Source organism: Vigna umbellata, chromosome 4, assembly GCF_029865625.1.
Source record: "Vigna umbellata cultivar VRB3 chromosome 4, Vumbellata_1.0, whole genome shotgun sequence".
NCBI lineage: Eukaryota > Viridiplantae > Streptophyta > Magnoliopsida > Fabales > Fabaceae > Vigna > Vigna umbellata.
In genome coordinates this window covers 29,124,218-29,146,038 of record NC_142168.1, presented here as the reverse complement: position 1 = coordinate 29,146,038, position 21,821 = coordinate 29,124,218, and the positions used below count along the sequence as shown (strand labels likewise).

Sequence of the window (21,821 nt, the reverse complement as noted above, 5' to 3'; positions counted from 1 at the left end):
CTTATAAACACAAAACACAAGTTAAATACATAATGAAGATTATGACATGTTTGGACTGAGATTAAGTTATAAAAAAAATAAAATAATATAAATAAATTATTTAAATAATGAATTTTGTTGGTTACTATAGTATTTATTATTATCTTATTTGAACCTTATATGATATAATACCTTTTTCGTATATGATATAATACACTTAAAGACAATAAGCAAATGATTATCAATACTTAAGCCATAGCACTTTCTGAATTTCTCATACTTAAATCCACATACAATGTTTTTACTTAAATTCAATAATTGTATTATATTTGTATGAGTGACCTTTTTTAATTTGTCAATATTTTACCTGATTTTATCCAGTAAGATATATGTAACTATTGAGTTTAATACATATTTATTAAATTGATAAACGACAACGGGGAATTAAATATATTGGTTATGTGTCGTATCTGAGTTTGGTGAATGTGAAAAAATCATATTTATTTGGAATGTATTTTTGACCAAAAGGAAGTCTTTGCCAACTGTCAACATTTTTTTTTATTCTTTTTCTTTATTCCGTGGGGGAAAGCCAATTAGAAAACAATCACATGCCGTAAAAGTAGAGTGGAAATATCCACAAAATTTTGTTATATTAGGTTATAAAATAGTTTTTTAATAATTATATTATTAGTATATTATAATATTATTTATTAAAATAGAGAAATATACGTTTTTTTTCTAATATATAAATATACTAAAAATATTAATATAAATATAAATATGAAAATAATAAATAAATTAAAATAATTTAAATTTTGATATTTTGTGAAGCAATTTATTTTGATTATATTATTATTTTAAATATAACCTTTTACTGAGATTTGATAATAATTTTTTCATTTTAATTATAACTTATATTTTTAAAAGCTATTTTTTACATTAAGCAAATTTAAAAAAAATGATTTTGTAAATATATAAATATATAAAAATTATTATATAACATAATCGAATAATTTATATTCTGTTTTTCTCTTCTTTTTATGTTTAATTTTCTTTAATTCAAAGAAATCAGTTTTAAATCTTATTTCATTCGTTTCTTTTCTTTTTACCGTTTCTCTCAAATAAACAAAGCATTAATTAATAAAAATTGTATTCTTACATAAATTTTCTTTCCATGTTTTTTGGACAGTATCAAAGGAACCGTTAATCTTAATTCATGTTCTTAAAAACAATGAATTGTTTCATATTATGAAGTTATTATTTCTTTCTTTGACTTAATAAATAAAGTTAAATTTAAAGTATACAGTTAATATATTTGAAAGGAGCTATGCCTTTCATCATGGTGTTATCTAATTTAAATAAAGCAAAAAATGTTATATATATATATATATATATATATATATATATATATATATATATATATATATATATATATATATATAAGTTTTTTTTAATAAAGTTGACTAATTTTCCTACTACTCCTCAGTATAACAATATACCTTAACTCATTGCTTTGCTGGTAGGCAAGTTCTAGGAAAAGAACCAAAATAATCAAAGAACCTAAGATAAAGCAAGAAAATAGAAAGTTTGGTGTGGGATTTTGATAGAACGTGGTATTACAAGGTAAAAGATTATACTTTCACTGTCATTGTTGTAAAAAGGAAGGCTTTTATACTTATTTTATCTTCTTGATTTCTCTATTTTCTAAATTATGTTTATTAGAAACATTGTTCATATTTAAATATACAAATATTTTATACAGATAAATAAAAGTTAAAGTGAGGAAGAAAGTCATTGTATTCTGGGAGAAAACATTTGAAAAGGATAGACCTTTACATGTTTCTATGCCGTAGCGCACATTCCAAGGACTAATAAACAAATTTAAAAAAAAAAAAATCAAAGGAAGCCATCCCTCTCACAGAATGACTGTCCAAATCCATTTCCAACTCTAATTTCAACTTTCAATTCTTCATCACACACGCTCACTTCATATCAAACTCACATTTTCACTCTTACACCTCTTGGTGTTTACCTCTGTTCATTTCTCGTTTTTTCCTTAAACTGATTCTACCCTTTTGTGAGAATCTCCTCTCCAGTGCCCCCCGTGAATTTCGAAGCTCTCAAAAGTTCAATCTTTCTCTTAATTGGATGTAAAAAAGCTGGCGGGTGTTTTGGGTTTTGACTCTTCTCCGGGAAATTCGTTCCTCACCAGGTTTCTGAATTCTGATCAGTGTTGTTTTCCTTAATTATTGCTTGATCATTGCCTTTGCACAATGTTGGCCTCGTTTCATCGTGCTAGAATTCTTCTACTGATTCCAAAGCTATTGCTAATTTTCAATTCTGTATATTACAGTATGTATGTGTATCCTAAGTTTTTGGAATGCATGTAGAGGTTGCTGATTCATGCATCAGTGTTTTGGTATCATTGGTTTTGGTCAATGGATAACTATTTAGTTCTTTTCAAGCTCCAGAGGATTTTAGATAAGGGAGTTGATTATTTTTATCTTGAATAAATATATGTTCTATTTCTAGTGAGTAAGTAGGTGATATAAATTCACAACTAGATTTCACTATTGTGTTCGTAAGTTGCAACACTAGATTAAGTACCCCTTTTAATCGTTGTATGATCACACATCCTCATCATCTTGTTGGTGTTTAATAGTCCTGAAATGCTAGAAGTATTCGTCTGGAAAATGAATTGCAGCCTACTGAGTTTTGGTAAAGGATCAATGTGGAATATAAATGCAAGGGAAAGTTAATACTGGTATCTGTATTAAATTCAATCTGGTTCTGTTACTGCTGTATAGTATTTGGCTTTTTCATGCACTAAACCACTTTTTAATTTTACATTCCCCCTTTTCACATTTCAAGTTAAATTTCAGTATTTGATTTAGAGTTGCTGATATGATGCAGAAATATATATGCATTGGATGTTTTGCTAACTTTGTAAAAAATTGCAGAATAATCAAAACATGGCTAATTTTGAGAATGACAAGCGCCCAATGTTGTCGGATACAGATGCACAACCATACGATGAACCTTCGGATTCTAAATTCCGAAGGATGGTAACCAGGACTCAAAGCGCTTCAATTTCTATTCCCATGAGTTCCTTGGAGTCATATGAGAAAGAAACTAGCCTTGTGGGACATACTGGTCCACTTCTGAGCAAGAGAAAAACACCCTATATGCATATGAGTGGTCCATTATATGCTACCACTGGAACTGGAAATCTTTTGCAGAAGCATGTTGTATCGGGAAACAAAGCAGATGACAGAAAGACAGATAATTTTTCTACTCTCCATGGCTCAAGTTCAAATTACCAAAATAGTGACTATGATAGAAAAAATGAACACTTACTAAGGTCTGGGCAACTGGGAATGTGCAATGATCCTTATTGTACTACTTGCCCTACTTACTTCAATGCTTCTCAGCAAAGAAATCCAAAATCTTCTGCTAGATGGGATCCAAAGGTTTGTATCCTTCATCCTAAAACAGACTATAGTTTCAGTTGTCTTCAGTTATTTAGTGCATAGACAAACATTTTACTTTAGATGCTTGTTTTCATGTTGTGGACCTTTATTTTGGCAACGATCAGGATGTCACTATGGTATAATAATAATTTGTAGGTATTTGGTTCAGTTGTACTAAAGTAGTTTTTAAGTAGGCTGTTAATAGATGGACCTTTAGTTAAGCAGGTCTATGTTAGGAAGAAGGGGATTGGGCCAGGAGCTAGACGGACCAAACTAATGTAGCACAAGACTCAGTTTAGCTATTGGTGGTAGTAATTAGGAGTTTGGGTCAGAATTAGCAGCAGTTGATATTTGTATGAGGATAACAGATTAGGGGATTTGGTTGTCTCACAATGTGAGGCATGTAGGAGAGTTTAGTATCTGTCTGACTTCGGTGGAGCACCCTGTTTTTGTTGCAAAGTCCCACAATGCTGGCTTAAATTCTAAGGGTGTTGCTTATATATTTGTTGGGCAATATCACTTAATATCAATTGGTTTTGAGATGACTTTGACATGGTATCAGATCCTATAGCACATCTTAATCAATTACTTATTATAATTGGTATCTCTGGAAGGGGGGTGTCAAGAAGTTTCACATTGTTTGTGCCAATTCTTGGAGTGCTACATACATATCTGTTGAAGAACTTAAAATCAATTGGTTTTAAGGTGAACTCTGGCAAAGTATCAAAGCATATAATCCATCTTGATAAATAAGTCATTCTGGCAAGGTAGCCTATTCTGACAAACATCTGTGAAGGAATTGTTAGGAAGTTCCACATGTCTGTCTCAATTTTTGGCTGTTGCTTATATATTTGCTGAACAACTTCACTTAGTGCCACTAGGTTCTAAGAAGAACTCTCACATAGTATCAGAGAGCACACAGCCCATCTTGGTCAATAGCCTATTCTGTAGAGTAGTCTGTTCTGGCAGACATATGTGGCAGGAGTGTTGGGAACTCCTGCATGGTTGACTCAATTTTTAGGGTGATGTTTATATATTTGTAGGATAATTTCACTAGGTTTTAAGATGAAATTTGGCAGTTTTTTTCTCTTTTCATGCTGCTTTCATACTGGGTTAGACCTGAAGATTGTTCCTATTCAATAAATATTCATTCTTCACTTTTTCAACCGCACCACTGTAGCAGCTATTGTTTTCATATTTATGCATATCCTTGTAATATAGTTTTTACTCTCAATCAACAAGATGATTGTACTTCTCTACTTTTATAATTGTGTTTTATTTTTTGCATTTTGAAATCACCATATTTTAATAATATCTTAATAATCAATATGTTGAATGGTTTTGCTGCGAAAAACACTTTGTTTAAGTAGCTAGTCATTTGGATTTATATTCACGAGAAAGATTGTTAGTCCTTAGGCCCGATTTAGCTGAAGCATAGAAACTATAATTGCTATTTAATTTTGGTAAATCATTAGTAGTCATTATTTTATAAAATTCAGATTATGTTACGGTATAAAGTAGGGGGTAATAATAAGGTTTGGAAAGTATATGAGAAGGAGAAGGAAGGTAGGAGGAAAGTGAAGCCGAACGGTATTGACCGGAAAAGCCGAAGGTAGCCGGACGGTAGCCGAACGGTGGAAGGCGGTGAAGAGCTGGAGCCGAACGGTAATAAACAAGGGGAAGTAAGCCGAACGGGAGCTGAACCCGATCGGTTGAAGAGTGACTATCCTAACTGTCCCAGTTAGGATAGGCAGGAAATATTTAGAAATAATTATAGTAAATAAGAATATATCTTAGGGAAATATTTTATTTAGAACAATATTCATATTTTATTCTGGGGAAAGATTTTATTCTAGGGGGAAATATTTTATTCTAGGAAAATATTTTATTTAGGAAATAATTACTAGAAATAAAGGAGAGTCCAGGGTTAAAGGTATGCTTTTGAATATTGAGTTGTTGACAGGCGGCTACCGTCTTGTGAGGGAGGTTATGCTCCCAAAGTAATTGACGGAGGTTATGCTCCCAATTATTGTTTACTTTTGTTTATTCAGATATTGCCATCAATAAAAGAGATTCATTCTTCCTTATCATTCGCTTATTGTTTTGTTTCGTGTTGTGAGAGTGTGAGAGGTTGTATTTGGCTAGTTTACGTACTCAGGTATGTAACAGATTATTTATGAGTTTTATTTTTATTAAGACATCACTCTAAAAAGCAGCACTATGAGAATAGGACATCTCAACTAGGTTCACATATCAAATCTCAACAATCACATGCTCCCTAGAGGATATGTATAATATATAGAAAATAGAAAAAATCAATACAAACACATGGGGGGACCAAACCAAAACCCATGAAATTGAAAAATCCTATATTAAGGCAAACCAAACCTATCTCTAAAAAAATCCTGACTAATACAAGAAGTCAAGTATTTACACTAATTAATGTGTGATTTAGAAGAAAATATTTTTCTTTTGCTTAAACACTTGTTTGGTGATGCACCAAGAGAAAACATCTGTTAGCAACAAGAAAAATAAATTTCTGAGTTATATTCTCGAAGTTGAAGGCACCACTCTTTTAACTCATGAAAATTTCCAATGGGAAATATTAGATATTGATAAATTTTTTTACTATATCAGAAGAAAATACAAAAAAAGAGAGAGAAGAGAGGATATTGCAAGTGTAATTCACTAAATAGTTTCCGAATAATTGTGATTTACTAATTTGTGGTGCCTTAATCTGACAATTGGTATGTTTATAGTATTGTCTACTATCATATGATCCTTGTATCCTCTTAATATGGGTACATTGCGGGAAACCACTCTCGTAATCCTCAAGATTGTCCTTGTTACTATACTTTTAACAAAATTCTTATTTTCAAGCTGTGTCAATGAACATTGATTTGCTACCACTAAGGCTATTACTATTTGTCCTGGTTCACTTTGAGGGGCAATCAAAGTATTGTCAACTAGCAACTTTAAGTTGTCTCATTATTTATCCAATACTTGTTATCTGCTACAAACTTTACTGTATCATTATCATTAATCTTATTGTAACATTTTCCATTTCTTTTTGTAGACATTCGTCATTGACAATCACTTTCCATAATTAAGTCTACTTTTGTTCATATTTTGAATGCAGTTCCATAATGCTCTTTATGGGGATGCCAAGAGTTTTGTGAGGAAACTTCCTTCTTTATTTTCTTCTTATGTTCCTGGAGTTATGAACCCTCACGCTAAAGTTGTACAAAAGTGGAGCAAATTTTTGGCCATTTTTTGCTTAATTGGTATTTTTGTGGACCCATTGTTTTTCTTTTCACTCTATGTGGAGAAGGTACGCTTATTTTCCATTAACTACAAAGTAGCAAGTTCTAGATGTCACTCTTTCTATTTACAAATTTACTCTTCATTTTTCCTGTTCATTATGCAGGTGAATAAATGCATTGTTATCAACTGGCCATTGGCAACAACACTTGCTTTAGTTAGATGCGTGAATGATTTTGTTTATTTCCTTAACATTCTTCTCCAGGTATCGTCTCGTTAATTACCTTTTCGTAAACCCTTTCTCCTATCCCCTGAATTTTCATTTGTGCAAATCCTTTTCCTCATATAATGGTCAAACTCTGTCATTGATGCCAGGTTTTTATTAATCTATGTTCTTAGTTTTGAGAAGGTATATATTCTGATGCATGTCCTTCAGCATAATAACAGAGTTTAGTTTCGTATAAGCCAACTTAAAGGGAGTTTATTCTATTCAAATAAGATGTTACTATCTCATTCTGCAAGTATGTCTACATCCTGTTTGGTTACCCACCCATAATTTCACTTAACCACACCCCATTCAAGACAATTGCTCCATATATCTATCAAGTATAGAGCCTTGTTCCTACATTTTCCAAATCCAATAGTATATATATTATTTGCTGATGAGTAAACCATACAGTGTCATGATAGTCATGAGGAATCTAAGAGACAAGCAGAAACATGCTAAGAATCAAAGCATGGAGGAAAAGTTTCAACTCATGCCATATTGAAGCGAGAGAAAAGAATGTTGTGAATTTTGTTGATCAAACAAAGGTTTTGTATACAATTGTAACGAACAGAAAACTATCTCAACTAGTTATTACAACAAAAATGTAATAGAATTATCTATCTCTAATAATACTAGATGAGAATTAAAAATTAGAAATGATTAAAAGGCACAAATACTAAATAGACTGGACTTGTCCTTGTTGATAGTATAAGTTACTCCCACGTGTCTTATACTTTGTTGTTCATTAGTTAAGTTCAAAAGGAAAAGCAAAGAAAAATAGCACTGTCCTGAATCTTAAACATGGTTAAGTTTTTAGCCTAGTTTGCTTCGTTTTCAAAATTTAAAGCTTCAATAACTCTATGAAGTTGCCTGTTTACAGTTTAGGTTAGCTTATGTTTCTCGTGAGTCAAGGGTGGTTGGTGCTGGAGATTTAGTTGACCATCCAAAGAAAATTGCTCTTCATTACCTAAAGGGTTATTTCCTCATTGACTTATTTGTTGTATTTCCTCTTCCTCAGGTAAAGTTCTTCTTGTTTTTCTTTTTCCCTATGGAAATTGTTTTCATTTTTTTTTTCTGAGTATGCTTGTCTAGATTTAGGATATCTTACATCCATTGTAAAGGCCACACAATTTTCATTTTGAATTACATGGTAGTAGTATATTAGCCTAGCATCTAGCATCCGATTATGAAGATTTACTCGTTTTTTCTCGGCAATCAATAAATTCTGTTTTCTAGTTATCTTGTCATACAATAAGGGAAAACATGAGTAAAATGCTATTAAGGATTTTTATGATAGTGTATAATTCTGAGCCTATGTTAAGAAATGTATTTTAAGTATAACTCAACTCCACAAAACTAGTTTGTAAGGTAACGTTTGCATACACTTATATATTGTGAATTGACCTTATTTTCAGTTGATGTGAGACTTCCAACACTATATTTTAATTACTATAACGAATTGATACTTTGTTTTAATAATCCTACCGTAAAGAAATTATTTCACTTTCTTTGTATATATATTTTTTTTCATGCTTTATATGCTATAATAGCCTGCTGTTATTCTATATGTTAATAGCATCAATGTTATGGTTTTAAATTCAAAAAATGCTTAAAATGTTAAAGTACGGTCTATAAGGATTCATGGTAACAATATTACAAAAAGTCGCATGGTAAGTTTATCACGCGCACACTCATTAATTATGTGCTAGTTCAACAATATTCAACTATTGAACTTGGAATCCAATTTGACCGACCCAATTACTTGTCTAACATTAGAAGCTTGTTTTTGTTATTGAACTTCTTGGTTTTTACGATATCATGCACGATTGGTTTGGAGTTGACCAAATTGGTTTCTCCTTTCTGTATCTTCCCGAGTAATCATCTGTCCATGGAGATTAGTACGTGCATAGCAAAGGAAGAGTTTTCAATCTGCAAAACAAGATAAAGCTATCAGGAGCTTGTTTACTCACCAAATTCCTTGACATACGTGGTAAACTATGTGCAGATAATGTTATTATTTGTCCTACCAAATTCCTTGTCGGGAGCAAATTATGCCAAGAATCTTCTGCGTGCAGCAATATTAGTGCAATATTTTCCCAAATTATTCAGGTTTCTGCCACTGCTGATCGGCCAATCTCCAACAGGATTCATATTTGAGTCAGCCTGGGCAAATTTTATTATAAATCTTCTCATTTTTATGCTTGCTAGTCATGTTGTTGGCTCTTGCTGGTACCTCTTCGGTCTTCAGGTGAGGGACATAGCATTAAACTTGCTTTTTAAAAAAATATTGAATTTTGTCGTCAGTATACGTAATGAATGTCCACTAAATTCTCACCTTTCCTTGGAGAGGAGCCAAGCTCCCAATGATGTTGTTAATGAGTAGCATAGGCTACAAATTGGATGCCTGCCCTTGGACCATGATAAGAGCCAAAGGAAAAGGCAAAATAAATAAAACTCGATTCACTTAAATGCATATTTCATTGTGGTTGTGTATTAATATTAAACAATAATAATAATAATAATCATAATTGTAATTATTATTATTGTTGTTGTTGTTGTATGCTATGAGATTTATCAAAACATGATGTGGTTTACCAATATATATATGACATCCTCCTATTGCTATTGCAATATCTGAAATGAAATTGGTCTACAAATGTCTCCTAGGATGCTTTAAAGATGACTGGTTCAATTAGAATCACGAATTTAATTTGGTAAATGAAAGGTAGCATTGAATTTATTTTCTGCTTTTCTTCCACTTTCTTCTTCCAGAGGGTTAATCAGTGTTTGCGGAATGCCTGTCATAACTCTAATATACCTGGATGCATGAAGTTCATTGATTGTGGACGTGGTCATCCAAATTTCACATCAAATCCGTGGATTAACAATACTGATGCTGTTGCTTGTATGGATTCCTCTGGTTTCACTTATGGGGTTTATCAGTCTGCTGTACCACTTATTATAGAAACTAATGTAGTCAACAAATACGTGTACTCTCTTTTTTGGGGATTCCAGGTTTGCTCTCTCTCTCTCTCTCTCTCTCTCTCTCTCTCTCTCTCTCTCTCTCTCTCTCTCTCTCTCTCTCTCTCTCTCTCTCTCTCTCTCTCGTGTAGAAATTATACAAAAGTTGAACTCCTTGCTAAATAGGTCACAGAAACTCTAATTTGTACTCATACTCCTAAATATTAAAGCAACCACATCAATCATTTAATATCTAATCAACAAATCTAACAGTTATGCCCTGGATGTTCTTGATACAGCAAGTCAGTACTCTGGCTGGTAATCTAATTCCTAGCTATTTTGTGTGGGAAGTCCTTTTTACTATGGCCATCATAGGATCGGGACTCTTACTTTTTGCAATTCTCATTGGTAACATACAGAACTTTCTACAGGCTCTTGGACGGAGGTAGAACTTACCTAATTCTACAAGATTATCTTTACAGTTAGTTCTATTGCTTTTCTTATTACAATATGTTTTCTTTTATTCTTTTCACAGGAAACTGGAAATGCAACTTAGAGGTCGTGATGTTGAGCAATGGATGAGCCATCGGCGATTACCTGAAGATCTAAGAAGGTATAAAATTTTCTCATTCTTATTATGAATTATGTCAGCATTACCAAAAGGCACATTTGTCAATTATTGAAGTCACTGCTTGGTTGTTAATTCTCCATCCTCTCCCAGCCAATTATTGAAGTTTGTTTTTCAAAGATACAAATGCTCTTTTAGCTGCCAAAGTTAAGTTAGCTGGTTCTGAAGGATTTTAAAGAGAGACAATGGAAATTTTGAATTTTTTTCATCTGTCCTTAATATGTCTTTATTAGATATTATTTTAGATATTATTAGTCATTCTATACATTAGTAGTACATGTAATCTTGCAGAATAGGTAAAGTCTGAACATGTTATTGGGTATCCTGTTGAATTATGTGGTGATTCAGGCCGTCAATCAGTATAATATATAAAAGGAGAACATGATTTATAAACTCTACTAAGTGGTCACTTTTGACACTAGTGTCTCCCCAAAATTTTGACACGTCACAGTTTTCCTCCATGCCTAATAAATTATTCTAAAAGTATTAAAAGTTTGAAATTCTATTATTGTCTTATTACAAACAATTCAAAATTCGAATCCATTAGTATCTTGTCAGAAAGAACTCATCAAAATCTTATTCCTTAATGTAGATTTAAATTTTAAATAATTTATAATTTTGACTTAATAATGTCTTTCTGATGGAAATAATTCATTAATATATTAATACATGATTCAAATTTTTAAATATCAAATTCTTTTTTTAATATAATATAACTCAGTGCAGCACATGAATGTTAATCTAGCATGCATATATGGGAAGCAACCAATCTTCTTATAGTATGACATGCATATAGGCTTCAGTGCTTAGAAAAATAGTATGTGCACTACTTTCATTTTTATTCAGGTATGTTGTATCATGGGACTTCAAATTATGGAGCATATCTTGTGTGCAGGAGAGTAAGACAGGCTGAACGGTACAGCTGGGCCGCAACAAGGGGGGTGAATGAAGAAATGCTAATGGAGAATTTGCCAGAAGATCTGCAGAGAGACATAAGACGCCATCTCTTCAAATTTGTTAAGAAAGTATGCACACCTACGTCTTAAATGAGTGATAACTACTCTATTTTATCATGATTTCACTTCTAGTATATTATAATTTTGAGGTTTAAATGTAAGGCAAACTTCATAATGTCAGTCACTGATTTATTTAAATTTTAGTTTCCTTTATGTCTCTCTACTTGTAAGCTGCTAGTTTTGGATGAAAGTTTAAACTGAAAGCCAGTTTAAAGGAAAAGTTTTATGTATCTTAATCAGGAAATTCAATCCATGAGTAGCAAAAGCCAAAGCATGTCAACCAACCCTAAGTTCATTATAATGATGGTTTTATTTTCTTTTAGATTTTGTACCAATTTGGATCCATAATCTGAGGATCTGGCTGGACCTGAACTATCTGCAGATTCGGATTTTTGCTCTGATGGATGAGCCTATATTAGATGCCATTTGTGAGAGACTAAGACAAAAGACACACATTAAAGGAAGTAAAATTCTAAGTCATGGTTGTCTAGTAGAAAAGATGGTATTCGTGGTGCGTGGTAAATTGGAGAGCATTGGAGAAGATGGAACCAGAATTCCTCTATCTGAAGGGGATGCATGTGGTGAGGAACTTCTGACATGGTATCTTGAACATTCTTCAGTCAGCACAGGTATATCAGTAAGCTATATGTCACAATGCCTGTTAATATTTTAGAGTAGACCAGAAGAATTTGCAATGATCAACAACCTAGACCTGTACTAAATAAGAAACTGAATGGTTCAACGATTTGATCTCTCTTGCAGATGGTAGAAAAGTAAGGCTTCCAGGACAGAGATTGGTCAGCAACAGGACAGTAAGGTGCTTAACAAATGTGGAGTCATTTGCACTCTCTGCTTCCGACCTTGAAGAAGTCACAATCCTTTTCACAAGATTCTTGCGGAGCCCATGCGTCCAAGGAGCCCTAAGGTGAATCAATCCCTTGTCTTCTTGTATCTATATAGATGTATGGTTCAACTTAATCTTTTTAACATTTTACGTCGGAAGTCCTACATCGATTAGAGGTAAAACCAATTTAGAATATATAAATGAATACAAACCTCACTTTACAAGCTGGTTTTGTGAGATTGAATTAGGCTTAATGATTATAAATGAATGCAAATATCTGTTTTCAAATCCAGGGTTTTCTTAATGATTTGATAATTGTGTTACACTAGGTATGAGTCACCTTATTGGAGATCCCTTGCTGCGACCCGCATTCAAGTTGCATGGAGATACAGGAAGAAACGGCTAAGTCGTGTTAATTCCACACCATCAGATTGAACATTGAGGTTTTGGGTTCCACTTTTCATACAGTTTTTATGATCTCCAATCCAATATAGTAGTTTCACTAGGTTGTTACCTCATACAGGGGCGTCATTTTTTATCAAAGCAACCAAATTGTAAATTAATTTCACCTCCAAGTTTATTGTGTATACACTCAAAAAACATTCTATTTTGAGAATAGAAATGTGTTATGTGCAAACGAGGATGATGCTATAGTGGAGAGAAAGTTTGTTGAACAAGCAACACGCATCAGAAGAAAAAAAAGTACAAGTGCGCAAGAGTTCACGAGGGAGAATGATAATAATGATGGGTGGAAGAAGCAAAAACTATTATTAAATTGGATTCAAGACTCACATTTTTTGTTTTTAATAAATTTTGATCAATATGTGCAAACCAATATTATAATGTATTCCGAACTCTTTCTTGTTTACATGTTTATTTAAAATTAAATAATATCAAACATCAGTACTTAAATACACATATAACATCTTATTATTTTAAAAATAAACTTACCGACGTATCGTATGTGTCATATTCAATACATATATAATATCGGGCATCATAGCTTGTTTATAGTTATTTAATGTTTAAAATAATTAAAATATTAATCAATTCAAATAAAATAAAACCAAATAGTATTTGAAGGTTTTAATAAATATTAAAATTAATTATTCTAGAGTAAATAGTCGACTCATTATAAAAAGATAAAATCTACATAAAAAAAATAATTATATCAGTTTTACCTGAATTTCAATAATTCAACATATATTTAATATTGAAAAATTCTTAAATGTATTTATATAAAACCAAAAGCAAATGGCACAATACTTTCTTCAAACTTAGTTTCATATTAACATTATTTTTTATTTTATAAATATATGTAGTAATTCTTAAAAATCAAAAAAATGTTTAATTACTTCAATTATTAATTAGTTCATACAAAATTAGAAAAAAAAAATCATAATGTTTTATATTACATATAATATTAATATATTAATACTAAAGTTAAATATGTTTTTAGTCTCTAAACTATCATGTAAACGGTATTGGTAATGACCGAAGGGTTATGACGATTGAATGGTGATGGTAACCAAACGGTGAGGGACAGATTGACCCAGTGTCGGAAAAAAAAAATGACGTGACACTTCACCGTTAGCCAGCTCAATTTCTTTTTAAAGTCGTTAGTTTTAGAGGACGAAAAATTAAGGTTTCCTGAAAGAGGAGGACTAAAATGTACCTTACTAGAGACACTAAAAACAAATTCGCTTAATAGATTAGAGACTAAAAACATATCTAACCCCTAATACTAAAATGATCAAATATATTTATTATTTTTTATTTAGAAATAAATGATTAAGATATAGGAAAAAAATATTTTATAATAATTTAATACTATAATATAAAACTAAATATAGAACATAAATTATAATTTTGGATAAAATATATATTTTTTTAAATGAAACATAATATTAAAAGCAATATATATATATAAACAGTTTTACCGAGAATAAAAGCGACACTATCTTTATAGGGATTAGAAATATATTTAAATTTAACAATAATTATAATAATAGTGTTATTAATGTTGAGCATTTTTATTGAGCATTTTTATATTTTTGACACAAATTAAGAACAATTTAAAATGAGTTATACATTAAAATGAATTTACTTCTTTAATAAACGCATTATTTTTAAGTTCTGTAAATAAAACACTAGTATAATTTACTTGAGAATAAATTTAAAAAAATAAGTAATATTTCTTTAAAAATTAAGATAATTAATAAAGTTAAAAAGGATAAGTGAAGCTGTGAGTGACACACTACCCTTTGCTCCAAAGTAGACAATGTTACCTTCTACTTTACTTCCATCAAAACTTTAGAGAGAACAAACAAAGTTAGACAAATAAAAAAATGATAAAGTAAACTAAAAGCTTTCATAGTTTTATATTCAAAACAATTCACACTAATTAATGCTGCAAGTTTGAACACATAATCTATTCACAATCTTATGTCATAACTGACATTTTCAAACTCTTCAACTCTCATCTGCAATGCAAGGGTTGCTATCTTACTTTATATCACATCCTTTGTAAGACTTTTTAATAATTTTTTCCCCACAGTTATACAAAATTCATGTTATAATAATCTTTTATTCAAACTTCAAGTTTTCAAAATCTCAAAGATCAGTTTTTTATTCATTTGACTCAACGTTTTTATTTCTGAGATCTTAAATTTTATGGTATATTAGCATCCCCTAAGGTGTCTTGTTTACTTTGAAAAATGCATGATGTAATGTAAACTTGACGGGATCAAGGTGTTGACTTTTCACTTAGAAAACTTCAAACTGGTTTTGCTTGGTTATATTCAGTTTAAACACCACCTTGTTCATAAATTTGTGTTCTATAGTTTTGAATAGGCGAGTTCATTATCAGGAAAAATGTTAGCAGTAAATTTTGAGAAAGGCTCAAGAAACTTAGTTCCCTTATGTTGCATTAAAATCTATCAGTCTTTGTAACAGTTGTACAGTTTTTGGCTTTCTGAAACTAAAGTAGTTACAGACTTATAATTTGTATTCTCCTCTTTCAAGTTTCTAGCTGAATTGAATTATTAGATTCTAAAATTGTTATTGTTCATAATATATATACTGAATGTAAAAAGATAACAGAATTGTCAAGGAAGCATGGCTAGTTTTGAAAATGATGAGCTGCAGAAGATACCAGAAGAAACTGATGCACAACCATATCATGAAACTTTGCATTCTAAATTTCAAAGGCTTTTATCCGGGAAACAAAGTGCATCAGTTTCTATTCCCATGGAGTCATATGAGGTAGAAACTAGTCTCGTGGGAGATAGCGGTTCATTATATGCTACATCAGAAAGTGATAATCTTATGCAGCATAGTATAGTTGTAACAGGAAACATAGCACAGGAGAGCACAGATGAATTTTCTACTGTTGACAGCACGGCTTCAAAGTACTGGCATAAAAGCTATGATAGCATAAATGAACATTTACTGAGATCTGGGAAACTGGGAATTTGTAATGATCCTTATTGTACTACTTGTCCTTCTTACTTCAAGTCTTCTCGGCTAAGAAATCCAAAAGCTTGTAATATACCTGATCCGAAGGTGTCTGTCTTTCTTCCTATAATAAATTATTGTTTCAATTGCCTTTGATTACATGATATGTAGTAGAAGAATTTCTTCTAGATGTGGTCTTTGTGTTCATTACAAAGAAACCACTCTTTACACTCCACAGCTTCATTAGTATTATACTCTCAACAAAATTCTTAAGTTCTTTAGAGCTTTTCATTCACTTCACTGTTAAAATTTTACTGTTGTTGTCATTGTTCAATTTGAGAGTCAATAAAAGTATTGTCAATTAACAATTTCGTGATGTCTTGCGTTTTATCTAATTCTCATTTTCCAAAGGCTCCTACAGGCTTTTCTTTATTATTACACTTTATCTTATTGTAAACTTTTCCATTTTCCTTTGTAGACATATATCATTTGCTATCACTTTCATATTGCCATCTGTGCTTCAGTTTTCAATGTTTACAGTTTCAGAATGCTCTTAATGGGGATGCCAAAGTATTTGCAAGAAAATTTTGTTCTCTGTGTTCATCTTTTGTTCCTGGAGTTATGAATCCTCACTCTAAATTCATACAACAATGGAACAAGGTTCTTGCCAGTTTTTGCTTGGTTGCAATTTTTGTGGATCCATTATTTTTCTTCTTACTCTATGTTCGGCAGGTATGAGTTATAATATTATTTTCCTTTTATTTAGTTACACAAATTTTACAAGTTCTAATGATATGCAACTGTGAAAACTAAATTTGCATTTCTCCGGTGCAGGATCATAATTGTATAGTTATCAACTGGAAATTGACAAAAGCACTTGTTATAGTTAGAACCATGAATGACTTCATATATTTCCTTCACATTCTTCTCCAGGTAAATTCCCAATAAGCATCTTTTATAAGTTCGCCCTCCTATTCCTCCTTCTCTAACCTTTTTCACATCCATATATATTCATAGAGTAACAGTTCTTAGTTTGCAAAACATTTTTGTTTAGTCAATGTTATTGGCTTTGCATGAATGAATATTCTGATAAATGAGTCAGAAGAGTTTTCTAACGCTATTCTAAAAGGATTTAGGCTAATAACAAAATCCAACTCAAAGGATAACTGTCATATTCAATGGAATTTTTCCTTTCTGCAAGTATGTCTGAAAACTTGTTTTGTTACCCATCACTTCCATTACAGCCATCCTTTATTTGAAACAGTTATTAATCTATAAATTGCTGAGGATTGTTCTTCCAATACACAAAGTACAGTATTTATTTATTTATTCATTTCAACCAACTTATAAAGAATGGACTGGAATAGAACTATTATATTAGGACTTTCTCAGTGTTTTACCAAGTATCACAATAGTTATTTAGTTTTCTTCCTTTCCAAAATTTCAGGCTAAATAACTCTACCAATTTCCCTTGTCACAGTTTAGGTTGGCTTTTGTTTCTCCTGAGTCAAGGGTGGTTGGTGCTGGAGATTTAGTTGATCATCCAAAACAAATTGCATTTCATTACCTTAAGGGTTATTTTCTTGTTGACTTGTTTGTTGTATTTCCTCTTCCTCAGGTAATTTCTTCCGATTTACATTCTTCCTTAGGGACATTTCTTTCTTTCCACTGAGTTTGCTCCTTGGAACTTACTATTAAGTATCTAGATGTATTTATCATGAAATATGCAAGCCTAAAAATTTAAACATGAATGCTTTTTTTATATTTGTTCTCGAGTTCATTGACAACAGCAACTACTGTTAATTGTTAAAAACAAATAGATATAACGTGCACGCACTTGAATAACTTTCATCTCTCTTAAAAACTATCCAGATCATGTTATTGTCTGTACTACCAAAATCATTGAGGGGAGCAAATTATGCTAAGAATGTTCTGCGTGCAGCGATCCTAGTGCAGTATATTCCCAGATTATTCAGATTTCTGCCTATGCTGTTTGGTCAGTCTCCAGCAGGATTCATATTTGAGTCAGCATGGGCAAATTTCATTATAAATCTTCTCATTTTCATTCTAGCTAGCCATGTTGTTGGCTCTATCTGGTACCTATTTGCTCTACAGGTGAGTAAACATGGCATTTGATGCTTATTTCAAAAGTACCAATTTTCTTCCTCACTAAAACTTCCTTTTGCACAGTAAGTTCTCACCTTCATTCAGCATGAGGCAAGAACCTGTATTTTATTCACTAATATCGGATACTAATTGTTTTCCTGGCGTCAAATCCTGTTAAGAACATAAAGAGAAAGCGTAAGAAACTCCATATGTTTAGCATAATATATAATGAGATTTCTAGGCAGAATGAACTGCTTTGTCAATATGATATTAGTATGTCCTAGTAAAGTTTTTCCTTGTAGATATTTTAGTCTTGGCAATAAAATTCAATTACTAATGTAGTTATGTTTCCTTTGTATACTTAGAAGATGAGTGATTCAATCAGAATCAGGGATTTTAATTCAGTAAATTGAGGTTAACATTTAACTTGCTAAGGTTCTTCTTTCTCTCTCTCCCTTCTTTCAGAGGGTTAATCAATGTTTTCGAAATGCGTGCCAAAGTTCTCATATCCCTGGATGCCTGGCATTCATTGATTGTGGACATAGCCATGTTGGGGACAATCGGCTTGGCTTATCATCAAACCAGTGGAACAACAATGCAGATGCTATTGCATGTTGGAATTCCTCTTCCAGCGGTTCTTTTTCTTATGGGATTTATAACAATGCTGTACCTCTTACTACACAAGCAGACATCGTCACCAAATACATATATGCTCTATTTTGGGGATTACAGGTATGCACCTTTTTTTATTCAGCTCTGGTATTCACTTCGTTCTTAGTTGTTTTGTTCTCTTAGCAGTAATTTTGTACACAATATATGAACTGGATCAAATGATACTGATGAAAAATTTGATACTCCTACACCAACTCAATAACTCAATGTAGAAATCTTAAATGTATAAAAATGGTTTACTAGCTCAATATCAAGTCATCTGTCAAGGTCCAAATAGTACCAACACTGTTCAAACTAGTGAATGCATATCAACGGTTTAATATGTCTAGAAATTATACTCAATTTGATCTTTATGCAGCAAATCAGTACTCTGGCTGGTAACCAAACACCAAGCGACTTTGTGTTTGAAACCCTTTTTACTATAGCCATCATAGGATTGGGACTTTTTCTTTTTGCGCTTCTCATTGGAAACATACAGAACTTTCTTCAAGGTCTTGGACGGAGGTAGAACCTATCTAATACTTCAAGTTTTGAGCAAACTTTGATGGTCAAGTGCCAATGTGTTTGGTGTTGTACCATGCTTTTATAGGAGGCTAGAAATGCAACTTAGACGCGGTGATGTTGAGCAATGGATGAGTCATAGGCGCTTGCCAGAATACCTCAGAAGGTATAATATCTTCCCAATTTTTTTCATGAATGATGTCAACATTATCAATGGACTATTTGTCTACTTCTTGATTCAAGTCGTTAAAAACATCACAATTCTATGATATAGAACGTCTATAGGCCAAAATTTAGATGGTGTAGCCTACTGTTGCCATTTTATTTAGCTATCATATCATATGAAATAATGGATCAAAGGAATGTAAAAGATATGTTTGTCACGCAGGAGAGTACGACAGGCTGAACGGTATAGTTGGACTGCAACAAGGGGGGTGAATGAAGCAACGCTAATGGAGAATTTACCAGAAGACCTCCAAGTGGATATAAGACGCCATCTCTTCAAATTTGTTAAGAGAGTAAGCACTAGAATATCTGTTGCATAGATGACTAGTTTTGATTACCACAATTTTATCATGCTTACACTAGAATGGTTTGCAACATGTAATTTAGAGCTTGAGTTAACTTCGTGATCTCATCCAGTCTCTTACATTTAAAATTTTGTGTTTGCTTAACTTGGTCTCCACTTCTAAACAACTATACTTGGACGCAAGTTTAAATATTAAGACAACTTTGAAGGCAAAACATTATGCATTCTCATGATGAATCTATGAATTGAGGCAAGTGTGTGAACAATCATTGAAGTTTTTGAAGATGGTTTAGTTTACTTTATCACTCTACCAATTTTTAACCATGACATGAGGATCTGAAATTCTTCAGGTTCGAATATTTGCTCTGATGGATGAACCTATCCTAGATGCCATTTGTGCGAGACTGAGACAAACTACTTGCATTAAAGGAAGTAGAATTTTGAGTCAAGGTAGTGTGGTAGAGAAGATGGTATTCGTGGTGCGTGGTAAATTGGAGAGCATAGGAGAAGATGGTACTAGAATTCCTTTATCTGAAGGGGATGTTTGTGGTGAAGAACTTCTGACATGGTATCTTGAGCACTCTTCTGTCAGCGCAGGTATAGCAATATATAGCAATATACCTTCTTTCTTTTTTGTTTTTTACTTGTATCCTCCTTCAGAGACTATTCTGTTAGAGACATGTTGTAGCATTACTTGGTGCAATGGTAATGTGCTTGATGAATTAACATTCTAAATCAGAGATCAAAAGTAGAAGAGTTATATGAGCATAGCATAGTTCATCAATTTGAGTACTCCTGCAGATGGCAGAAGAGTAAGGCTTCCAGGACAGAAGTTGCTTAGCAACAGAACAGTAAGATGCTTAACAAATGTGGAAGTACTTTCACTCCGAGCAGAAAACCTTCAAGAAGTCACAATCCTTTTTACAAGATTCTTGCGTAGTTTGCGTGTTCAAGGAGCCTTAAGGTCATTTTCTTCTCCTGTATCTATGTTTGTGATTTACCATGGTCTTCTCAACTTTTGACTTGGACTAAATGAAAGTTAACTAATGATAATAGGCAAAAACACAGCTTTAACTTCACTGAGAAATTGATCCAGGATTATAAGAGTGGTTAAGAAATGTCAACTAAATTATAAGATATTCTAAACTGACATTATCCTTATCACCATTGAATAGTGAATGTGGGACTTCCAACATACCTTCGTACCTTCTTCCTCGTACCGCATCCACTGTACTTTAAATTGATCTTACCACTAGTTGATCTGGGACTTCCAACAAGTACATTACGTGCATTATGTATTTTTAACTCTGGTTTAGTGCCTTTGTGTTAGACAACTGAAGTTTCCCTAAAGGTCTCTCTTGATTCTTTTGAAGTCCATGACTAACATATCATTTGTTAATTGGTTATTTTAGGTATGAATCACCTTATTGGAGATCCCTTGCAGCAATCCGCATTCAGGTTGCATGGAGATACAGAAAGAAACGCTTAAGTCATGTTAATTCAGACTTTCAAAATAAACATTGAGATTGTGATTTGTTATAGATTATATGGAGATCTGTGAGAAACTAGAGGTGTGAATAAAGGATGAATAAGATAACATGATTTTTTAACACTTTCTCCCCAAATTTGCAAAGGTTAAATTGGATTGGCAATTTCATGCTAAGTTTATCAGACTTCACAATGATTGAATTCAATTGATGGAAAGACACCAGTTATAATGATTGGTGTTTAGAATCGAACCAATCCAAAAAGAATAACTGAAAACTAATTGTAGATTAAAAAATTCTTTTTTAATTGATTTTGAATTTTTTTTCCTAGAACCAAGCAGTTTAGACCAATTTTTCGGTTTGAAATTTCGGAATTAATTCCTAAAATCTAAGCCTTAAATCAATTATTTAAATATTATTATATTATATATTATTTCTCTCATGTATGACAGACAGAAAAAAAATCTAATGTATCTAATTTGGTTCATATGTAAAAGAGTACAATATGTTTAACTTATGAATGAAGTGAATAAGAGTTGTCCTCGTAACTTAGTCTTGAAGGAAAGAAAAAAAACAAAAACAAAAAATATTAGTGAAAGAAAACAAATCAGGAAAACTAATTTTGATGTTTGTATTTTGAATT

General features: G+C 32.0%; 2 protein-coding genes across 2 annotated transcripts; both read left to right on the top strand.

The window, feature by feature from the left end:
* Positions 1-1,870: 1,870 nt before the first annotated feature.
* Positions 1,871-13,295, top strand: LOC124848376 (putative cyclic nucleotide-gated ion channel 20, chloroplastic). Its single transcript, XM_088112370.1, has 13 exons — positions 1,871-2,191; positions 2,940-3,449; positions 6,589-6,780; positions 6,877-6,975; positions 7,859-7,996; positions 8,984-9,226; positions 9,751-9,993; positions 10,239-10,384; positions 10,475-10,552; positions 11,463-11,592; positions 11,966-12,212; positions 12,346-12,508; positions 12,757-13,295. The coding sequence occupies exons 2-13, from the start codon at positions 2,952-2,954 to the stop codon at positions 12,860-12,862; spliced, it is 2,283 nt and encodes a 760-aa protein (XP_087968496.1). The 5' UTR covers positions 1,871-2,191; positions 2,940-2,951; the 3' UTR covers positions 12,863-13,295.
* Positions 13,296-15,297: 2,002 nt separating this feature from the next.
* LOC124839418 (putative cyclic nucleotide-gated ion channel 20, chloroplastic) lies at positions 15,298-21,304 on the top strand. Its single transcript, XM_088113679.1, has 12 exons — positions 15,298-15,991; positions 16,424-16,615; positions 16,718-16,816; positions 17,364-17,501; positions 17,756-17,998; positions 18,455-18,721; positions 19,020-19,165; positions 19,251-19,328; positions 19,551-19,680; positions 20,042-20,288; positions 20,493-20,655; positions 21,104-21,304. Exons 1-12 carry the CDS (start codon positions 15,545-15,547, stop codon positions 21,213-21,215), a joined length of 2,262 nt encoding a protein of 753 aa, XP_087969805.1. The 5' UTR covers positions 15,298-15,544; the 3' UTR covers positions 21,216-21,304.
* Positions 21,305-21,821: the final 517 nt, after the last annotated feature.